Raw genomic sequence first — 10,456 nt, 5'->3', positions numbered from 1 at the left:
TGCTGACATTAACTCTTTGAAACCTGTTATCACTAAGGCCTCATCTGTACCATGACTTTGATTAAAGGGAACAATTTCTGGTACCAATCCAACAGAAAAGAAAGGACCTTGTATCCTCTTGTAGGCTCCGACTGGTACTAGATCACATGACCAGCATTTGGTGAGGAGAAACCATGTCCCTCAGTGGGAGACCAGGAACAAAATGTCTTTTCTTTCCAGAATGTCAATCAAAACAATTGACAAGTAGTTGGTGGTTTCCGTTTTCATTTTGATGTGACGAGTGTTTATTAAAGCACAATCCTGTTTAAAACAGAATGATTATTAATCACCACAATTCACCACAATTTGGTTATGAAACAGTGCGGGAGGTTACTATGGCATTTGTTGACCTACAACTGTATCTGTAGGGACACTTTTAATGAAGCAGTTCACTTTAACATCCGAGATCGTGTATTTATTGAAACTGCTATATTGATACAATCTAATACAGCAGCTTAGCCATGAATCTTAGTTTTACAAGGTTATAATTTCTCAATTTTTAAGTTGAAGCTGTCAGATAGGTGATATTTTTACGATGCATTTATTATTGAGGTCAAGGTGGGTAGTGGAGCCGTACTGGATTGAATTACAGGAAGAGGTGGTTCTGGCCTCCACCCTACTTCAACAGAATAAGGCCTGATCGGTGTGTGTAGTGTATTTACATGTATACAGAATAAACTAAAATAATCTCACAAGTACAGTTATACAGTAACCTTCTGTTACAAATGGGACTTTCCACAGCTCAAGAGAAGGTGTGGGGCTTTTGGGATGTGTTGTCATCTGTGTTGCTTCTGTTCTCACTTCCTCTCACACGTACAGTGTGTAGCATCATGTCATTTGGCTCTTCCTGGTAAAAGTAAAGTAAAATGAATGCTTAAACTGATCTTTGCATGCACTGGAAACTCTAGATATGTTTCACATCATAAATATATGCTGTATGTTGATTGCATTTAACGTGTGGCCACTGCCAAACCGATTGAATGGTGGTGGGGTGTAAACAGAGGAATGTATGAAGTGTGACACAATAGCTTAGAAACTATTGTTACGTTAGAAATCAGCATCATTAGTTTCAGTGCCCACGTAACCTTGTCTCATCTTTCTGCATGTGGTCTATATGGAATCAGCACAGATTTGTTTGGCAAACTCAAGCTCATGTAAACAACATCACCCCAGAGGAAAAATGTCAAGGTTTTTGGTTCAACCAAATAATAATAGAATAAAAAAAAAAAAACATTCTCTGAAGCATGAAATTTGCTACTTAATGTTTTATTTGTCCTTGTTATCATCTGCAGGAATGTCAGTTGCACATGCAGGTGCAGACCCACCGTAGAAATGACCACAATTCACGAGGGAACATACACAGTTATGAAGGAAACTAGAAGGGGAACTATGTGAAATAAAAAAACTTACATGTAATGCTAATTAAAGTTCTCTATTTTATTTGGTAAACGTCAGAAATTGATGTGAGAATCTGTGATATCATTTTTAAATAAATCACTTATTCATAGATTCATAGTTTATATCATTAATAACTTGACTTGAAACATGAACTGCTCCATCCACGTCCTTCAGTTCCTCGTTCCTTTTGCCATATTATCTTACTGCATTGTAAGCGAAATAAAAAGACCTGGAAATAACGTGAAATATTGCAAAATATGATGTCACACTTTTGAGTGTATTTGACTTATGCTGTACATTCACACCATTCAATAGATAAATTCCATCCTAAATCACAACAGCCTCCCACTTGGAAACAGATTTTGTACTTTTGAGTCAGCTCCACCTTCTACCCACCTGCTGAAAATAGTAAAGAAGAACTGATGACGTTTTAGTTCTCCAGGTGCAGTTCATTGGACCACACAGACAAGTACAACACTACCGTCCAAGGTCTTTCCTACTTTTGATGGGTTCAAGTGAGGAGATTCCAGGTATTTGACCCCAACTTTGAAAGTGTTCTCATCATCAATGTCCTAACAGAGCATGAGACACAACAAAAGAAAGGGTATTATATTTTCTATTAGTAAGTACTAGTGAGTGAGTACTAGTGAGTGAGTAAGTACTACTGACTGGAATCATTACATGTTAATGGCTTTGAATGTAAAGCTCTTTGGCTCTTTGTAAAAGTAAAACTAAATACTAAGAAGCATAATATCTTAAAACAGATTGAAAGTAGAAGCCTGTAATAACGAGATTGTGATATATTATTTCAAATTATCAAATGGGTTTTGAATGACTGTGAGCACGAGGGGAAAAAGATTTTCTGCTTGGATGAGACAAATATTGCAAGCTTTGGGCTGAATCTTGTGAGTCTTGTGAACTCATCACCATGCTTACACCATCCCTGGTGGCACTGTCATGCAATGTGAGGGGCTTCTCAGTGCTAAGGAGACCTGAACTGAGGGAAAAGTGAAAACAAATACAGAGAGAAACCTGTTTCGATCAGCTTGAGACAGGAGTGACACGTGACTTGACCTTTCAGCCGAACAATGACCTGAAGCATCGACAGCCAAGACAAGTGAGAGATTTCATGTTTTTTCAAACAACTACAGTAAACAGAGAAAATAGCTCATTTTACCTAAATAAAATAAATCTATAACACAATAAGGTTTACAAAAGATGAAGGCTTCTAAAGACTTTCTGAAGTCAATCTATATTTGTATCTGACCTCCAATATATGCAAAAGAAGTTCTGCAATCCATTTTGCATCGCACGTGTCGTTTACTGACACTTGAGGTATTTAGTCTTGTACTAGTGTTGAATTCATCAGTGAAGCTTTGTGGCTTAGACATAAATAGGTTTAGAAAAAGACATGTGGCCAGATCATACCAGGTATATAACCCCCACCATAAAAAAAAAAAAACATATGTGGGCCCCGGTGGAGAGAGTTATTCTAAAGTATGCACGTGCTAAAATTGATTGTTGCAATTACACCATTGCTTGCAAAAAGACCAACCTGTGAAAAACCCGTCCAGCTTAACCCCTTTCTTTTAAAATCATGCATTTTCTAACTGGTTTCATTCGGGATGCAGATTAGACTGAGATCACTGTAGAAATCTGCAGTTACTTTTACTCACAGTTATTACAGCTGATGCAGTGAGTGGGTGCAAAGTTCAAATTACACTCTGAACACAGAGAACTAAAGCCCAAATTGCTAATGGAGTAAGGTTAAAATAGCTCATAATCTGCAGATTCAAACTGCTTGTCTGGGTGAACTAGTCTGTGAGCATTTACACGGCAGGCAAACTTTTTATAGCCCCAGCACAGATGTCTGCATGACAAATTACAGCACTTCAGCGAAGAGCAGCACAGCAAACCACTTCCTTTTCTTAATATAGTCTAAATAGAGAAGTAAGAAAAAGCCAGCCTGATTAGTGTCTCATTGAACAGGATTACTGTCATTTTCCCTCAGTTTCTTCACACGTTGTTCATCTCTCTTTACTTGCATCAGAGTTCATACATTTTCATTCACCAAAAATCTGGTTCATTTTTTTGAAGACTGTCAAGGCCAACAACAGAGCAAGTGAGTTTATCTTTTAAATACATATTTTTATTTTTAAACCTGTCAATGCGGAAAAACTAGACAAAAGAATAATATTATCCAACTCCAAAAAAAAAGGGAATATGTGCTAACATCTGTGTCTACTTCTGAGTTGCCAGTTTAGTTACGCCCAGCTAAAACGAATGCATTCTAATACAACAGCTCTGCAACAAATCCTTTATAAATGTGAGAATGTTCAATTTTTCAAATTATTTCAGAGAAATGTTGAGTCAACTCTGAGATAATTTTGGAGGCTATTGTGCTGCTGTTGAATGGTACTGCATTATACAAAGAGGTGTTGTGGCTAATTGATATAAATGGTGCAGGCAAAATAATAGAATCCAGTCAGTATAACAGAACAGAATTCAGGGGCAACACCAATGGGCAATAATAAACTGGCAACTCGCTTGACTTTATCACCCCGGTGATAAGGTTTTTGCTTTTTTATTCGCTCTTTGTGAAATACTGACAAATACAAAGTGTAAATCTGTAAACGGTGATTCCTAAAAGAATAATCCATTTACAGAGAAAATAAAACTTTGTGATCAGATTTATAGAGAAATAGATACCTCATTGATCTTGAGTGAAATTTAAGTCACGTTGTTTTAAATGACATATATGTTATGTCTTTCTAAATCTTACTGTTCTTTAAGGACCAAAAAGGCAGTGGATGGGTTTCAATCATCTGTCCCTCCAGGAACTGGTGGCTTTTTTTAGGATGGGTGCTTAATTTCGCAACAGCTTTCCTGACGCACGTTGCGATGTTGGTTAAGTTAATTGTTGTGATTGCAACATAAATACTTGACTGAGATAAGAATGTAATGAGATTCATTTAAGTTGCGTTGACACATCAGACTGAACAGCGTGCTGTCTTTGGTGTTGTTTGGTCCAAATAAAATGTTGGGACTGTTGTCTTATAGGTCTTTTGTATGAGAATTGTATTACTCAGCTTTGGGGTCTAGAGCCATCACTTTCTAGTGACCACAGTAATAAGGGCGAGTGTGAAGGAGCAAAGCAGTTGACATTGTGTGTGAAGGGCTGAAAAACATCAGACTAAACAACTGAACACTTGTTGGAGACCTGCTATCGACACTTGTAAACCACTTTTAAACACTTTTAAACAAAAACAAAACTTTAAATCCGTGTCACATGATGAGTGCAAACTCAGAGGCAGAATTATTGTTCGATACAGTTTAATTTAATATCAGTTCAGAGATTTACAGGTAAGACAGTGCACAGGCAATTAAATTCAGTTAAGGTGAGTAACTAGGTTCATAAACAGTAGCTCTAGACCTTAAGGAGTTTCTGGGTTCAGAGAGCTCCCGAAATTACCAAAAAAAAGGGAGAAAAAGAGGTGAGGACTGATAAAGCAGAATGAAAGGTTACTGGAAGGTCAAGTCAAACTCTGATGATTTTGACAAGGTCTATCGAGACAAGGACAGATGGCTGAGAGGAAAAAAAAGTGAAACAAGGGGCAGAACTGTGACACATAAATGCCGTAAGGTGTTAGAGAAGAACGCGCTTCTCAGCTACTCAGCTAGATTTTTGTTGTTGGCAATTAGATAAGAAAATTATTAGCATGTTCAGCAAATGAAGGGATGCTTGTCACAACCCTTAACATGCAACAGTATTATTAGACATTTGGTTTTTGTCTTTCTATGTCTCTGCAGACATCAACATGATTGGCTTCCTCCTCCTGCTCCTCTGCTTGGAAAGCATACATGCATCTGGTGAGATTAGCACCCATCAAGGTCCCGGCCATAAGTCTGACGATAACGAAACTAGTACCAGTCCTCCACATTCTGAAGGCACCAGCGTGATGATCACTGATTCATCTATGAATGTAAAAGTTTCCTCCACTGTTCAGGAGACTTTATCTTCAGTCAGCACAAATCCTACTAACCCCAACAAAAGCACCATTAGCTCTACCAGCTCTAGTATACTTGGTGACTTGTTGAAGAATAAGGAATGTCTCCTATTGTTAATGGTGTGCGGAGGACTGATTATAGCCTGTACTATCCTGCTGCTTTCCACTTTGTTGTTGATATGGAAAGTGTGCCAGCTGAACAGACGGCTGAAGGCACTGAGCAGCAACAATGACCTGATCAGCACCACTGAATACTGCGTGAGAGCTGCCAAGATGAACGAAAACCAGTCCGAGCCAGAACCCAAAGAGTCCACCATCTTAATGTCTGACTTCAGCCAGACACAGGAGGATATGGGTAATGGTTCTGCCAAGGAAGAAGGAGGGAAAGTAAATGAGGATGGACAAATTGGAGAAGAGAATAAGAAGGAGGCGGAAGGCACTGGCAGCAATGAAGAAGCTTCAACAGGTGACAGTAAGGGGGAGACACGTGTAACTGTTGCTGAAAATTCATCCTCCTCTCAGCCTCAAGAGAATACCACCAATTCCCAGTTCACCAATGCTGAGGAAGCCCCCTCCTCTGAGGGCACAGAGGAATCAAAGGATGTGGTGTAGTGTTGTGTGTGTATTTGTGTGCCAAAGAATTTCCTGAACATCTGCCTTCACTTCCTTATAGCTTTAAAACCCATTTAACGTAAAAAATTTTAATACCAGCTTTTGCTTTAGAGGGAATTGGTTAAGTGTGTGAAGCTAAATCTGTCAAACTGAGCAGCTAGCATTTCTGGCTGCAAGTGGCCAATATAGTATTTTATTGTTTATTTCATGTTTATACAGCATAATTAAGCGTAATATTAATACATTGCACCTGTGTTGCATCAGACTATTTGTTCCAGACATATTTGAACAGTTTTCACTCATATGTTAAACTGTTTAAAACGACCATAGAATAAAATTGAAATTGGTACCTCAGTCTATGTGTGTGTGTGTGTGTGTGTGTGTGTGAGAGAGAGAGAGGTCTGTATGATTAGCATGCAGAGAATGGGCTTCATCCGGGCAGTGCCACACTACTAAGAAAGAACTTTCTCTTTCACATCAGCCAGACCCGACACAAAGCCACACAAAAAACCTTTTTCCAAACCCCAACGTGGGGCTGTTTCCGCCGTCCTGTGCAGATATTTGTTTGTCTACTTACTCATGATGCCATGATGGATGTGCAACTTTCATTACAAAGTCTGAATAGCTTGTCCTCCACAATGACGGCCTCTGCTGAACTGGCCCCGAATAAGCCTTCAACTCCGCAGTGCAACATACAAAAGCAAGCGGATGAAAACATCTTGATTCAGGGTAGCTGTGGGTGATGTGCAAGTTTAGACATGTGATGTGGTTAAAGCCATTCCCAGTTAACCAATTCTAATAGAACGTCAGGTTTTCAAAGCCACAAAAGCAAAACTAGAATACGAGGTATTTGGACAGCGAGTGAAAGCAGAGCAGAGAAAAACTACAGTGTGAAGTGGACAGGGAAGTAAAAACCACAAAGGAAACAGAATTCAACTCTTAAATGCAAATCACCATCGAATTGCTGAGTTTGTCACATCTGATAAACCTAGATTAACATCTTTTTTTGGTGATGATCTGATCCTTGGAACCCAGGGGTATTTCAGTCATGCTAAAGTACAGCAGTGCAGTATGGAGAGTTGCCTGAATTCCTGATGACAGGTAGGAAGCTGCAGTGGAGTGCAGTGGAACATCCTCTGCAATAAATCCTGAAGCTAACTTTAGACAGGGAAAACAGCAATTACAGCACTCTTACTTTGTAAACGTGTACTTAAAAGAGGGATGATATTGATTTAGGTAATGAGTGACAGCAGTCTAATTTATTGTGAATACAAATGGGAGCCATTTACTCTAACCACAACAATAGCTGTCACTTTAAATGCAGAATCCTGAACACTGCCAGACAAGGGAATGAGGGGTTTTCTTTGTAGCCGGCTTGTATGCGGGGACTCCTGCATTTTTAATTTCTGCTTACGCCCTCCTGATACTTTTCCCCACCAACACCCCTCCCCTCTCAAATCCACTGCACAGAGCAGATCCAGATCCTGCAGCGCCTGATCGCACAAGCTCAAGGATCCATATGAGAAGAAATACTCTCAGCGGAGAGGACAAGGGGGACCAAACTGCTAGTCAGCAGTATAAAAACCTGCTGGACAAATAATCAAGAGTCAAATTCTAGAAAGGGAATTCAGGCGTAAATAAACTTCACCTTCAGCTGAGCAGCAGCTGGTTCTGAGCTTGAAAGCAGTGAAGGAGAGAGAAGAGGTGCTGGATAGCGAAAAGAAAGAGAAGAGTGACTGGAATGATAAGATGAGAAGGTAAGTTCTGGGCACATTTGAAGACTCTTCTTACACACACATTCTGCCACACCCTGGCTTGTATATGCTGCAGTTTCAGCAGTGTACAGATCCGGGTTTTGCCTTTGCCTGCCTTTGGACAAGCTGATGCATGAGTTCTCTGTGGAGTCATTAGGAAAACCCATCTATTGAGCTAGTTCTCCTCCTCTGAGAGCATGGGACTGACTGCACTGACAACTACTGATGACTGAACACGCAAAGTGATGCCAAGGAAAATGACTACAGGGATTTCTCATCCTCGATGATAAACGAGATTCTTCAGTAGACTCGAAATGTCCTCGTGCAGATCAGGTCAAACATTTATTATTTACATGCATATAATGGATGCTGCCACAGCTTCCCTAAAAGCATGCCTGCACAATTAGGAGTGTCAGTTTGGCATCTCATGTTAATGGTGTGTATGTGCAAGTAATACAATGATGTGGACGGCCTGGGTGTGTATGTACAGTGCAGGTTACATTTGCACAAGAGATATGTGACCAAAAAAAAAAGAGATTCCTGCAACGGGTGGAGCCATAAAGAAACAATATAACTATATTTTTTCTGCACAGCCCTCTGCAGTTACTGTGGTTATCAAGTAAACATTTCTGTCCTGTGTCCACTATTCCAGCACACTGCAGGTATCACTTCTGCTTCCTCAGTGGCCCTCCTCATGTCGAGGATGTTGTGAAGGGCTAACACTAATATTCTTGTCTCCGTGTCTTTCTTTCAGCAGGCATGTGCTCCTGAAGCTTTCCCCCAGTGAAGCCCTTCTGGGACTAATGCTTGCGTTGTCGCTGGGTTTGTGTGTCCTGGCCGTGTGTCCCTCCATGTGTTCCTGTAGCCGCAGCCACAGGGAGGTGGACTGCTCTTGTAAAGGTCTTAGACAGTTGCCTGATGGCCTGCAGCACAATGTGCGCACCCTCAACTTGTCCCATAACCGATTTCACAACCTAGATGGCCAGCTTACCCAATACACTCATGTCCGCATACTTGATTTGTCTCACAACCGGCTCAACCACCTGCCCACGGGCTTGCCTCGCTCGCTCTGGCAACTTTCTGCTGCCTCAAACCGCATCCAGATGCTAGACAAGAATGACACAGTCTATCAGTGGAATTTGCGAATGCTTGACCTCTCGAAAAACAAGCTGGAACGAGCCATCTTCATCAACAACACATTGACCAATCTAAACACCCTGAATTTAAGCCACAATAACTTCTGGACATTGCCAACCAACATGCCCATACACCTGGAGGCTATTGACCTGTCCCACAATGTGCTTGTGAAGGTGCTGCCAGGGTCTCTGGACCGGCTTTCCAGACTAACTCGCTTATTTCTGCATGCTAATCGCTTTTCCATGCTGCCATTCGGAGTGCTGGACAAGATGCCATCACTTAGACTCATTACTCTGGGTGACAACCCCTGGGCCTGTCACCATTATGCCAACATGTCCTACTTACTGTCCTGGACTCAGAGTACCCCCGCTCGTGTCCTGGGGTGCCCCTGCCACACCCAGCCTGTCTGTGGAGGGGTACGCCCTAGCAGGACTGGAGGGTGGCACTTTGGCTCCTACAACCTGCCCCCTCTAGCAGCCGGTGCCCAGGTCCCAGGTCCCATCCCCCCTGAGACTGGTGTCACCGGGTGGTGGTACCTGACTGTTTCTGCCCTTTTAAGCACCCCACATGCTCCGGAAGAAACCTTGAGTGCGTCCAGAAGCACAGGCATGCACCTAACTGTTAGTGACCTCTCTCCAACTGCTAGTCCAGCAGAAGTCGATCACATGTTCCAAACTGCTCCCCACATCTCACCCTCTGACTCACTTAACACCACAGCCACATCCTCTTTTTCTGACAAAAACGTCATTACTAAACCTCTCATCTGGGTTTACATGATGCCGGCCACAGACCATTTCTTAACAACACAGACTCCCCCCATCCAAACAAAGAAAACAACCACACTTCGCACGAGGAGTGTGAGGAGGCAGAATCAGTCTTATCCCAGTGGCATCAGCAACAGCAGCCCAGCTCTTGTTACATGCTCCTTGCTGCCTTTGTTAAACAACCTGGGGCTTCTGTCTGTCATTCTGCTACAAGTCCTCTGAAAAGCAAAGGAAAAACACTGACGGCACAGTTTTAAGCCTGCATATCAATTAACAGCACACACAGGACTGTTGACTGTTGACTCATTCCACTTTTAAAATTACACATCAAAACAGCCTTCTTTGTTTTTTCTGATAACATTTTTACAGGCCCCCCTTTAAAAATCTAATTGTAATGAATATACCTAAGCACATGATGGCACTATACATTCAGGTACCAGTTTATTTTGTAGCTTGGTGCTCAATAGCAACTACAGTCAGAGGTGTTCTCGGAGACACGAAATAGCCCACAAACTATCGGATATTTTATCTCCATTGCTTAAAGCTGTTGATTGAATTTGACTGATGTTTACTTGATTACATTGTCGTTCTGTGTTGTTTTACATTTCCTGTGACAAACATATATGACACTCAAAGTCCTGATTTACTCCTTTGCCTGTTTTACTACATGTCCTTTATACCTGCATGCTGGGTCCATGCACATAACAAGCCAGATTACTCACTACAGATGCAATATTTTCTGGAG

At 41.3% G+C, this 10,456-nt stretch overlaps 1 protein-coding gene across 2 annotated transcripts; it reads left to right on the top strand.

Moving 5' to 3' along the window:
- The first annotated feature begins 7,502 nt into the window (after positions 1 to 7,502).
- On the top strand, positions 7,503 to 10,148 carry LOC137109196 (oligodendrocyte-myelin glycoprotein-like). Of its 2 annotated transcripts, none has more exons than XM_067494734.1 (2): positions 7,503 to 7,813; positions 8,568 to 10,148. In XM_067494734.1, exons 1-2 carry the CDS (start codon positions 7,806 to 7,808, stop codon positions 9,931 to 9,933), a joined length of 1,374 nt encoding a protein of 457 aa, XP_067350835.1. In that variant the 5' UTR covers positions 7,503 to 7,805; the 3' UTR covers positions 9,934 to 10,148. The 2 variants fall into 2 exon arrangements, with proteins under 2 accessions (XP_067350835.1, XP_067350834.1); XM_067494733.1 differs by having other exon boundaries at positions 7,504 to 7,813; positions 8,565 to 10,148.
- Positions 10,149 to 10,456: the final 308 nt, after the last annotated feature.

Source organism: Channa argus, chromosome 24, assembly GCF_033026475.1.
Source record: "Channa argus isolate prfri chromosome 24, Channa argus male v1.0, whole genome shotgun sequence".
Classification (NCBI taxonomy): Eukaryota; Metazoa; Chordata; class Actinopteri; order Anabantiformes; family Channidae; genus Channa; species Channa argus.
Note: the sequence above shows the minus strand (reverse complement) of the source record. Positions and strands in the feature narration are given on the sequence as shown.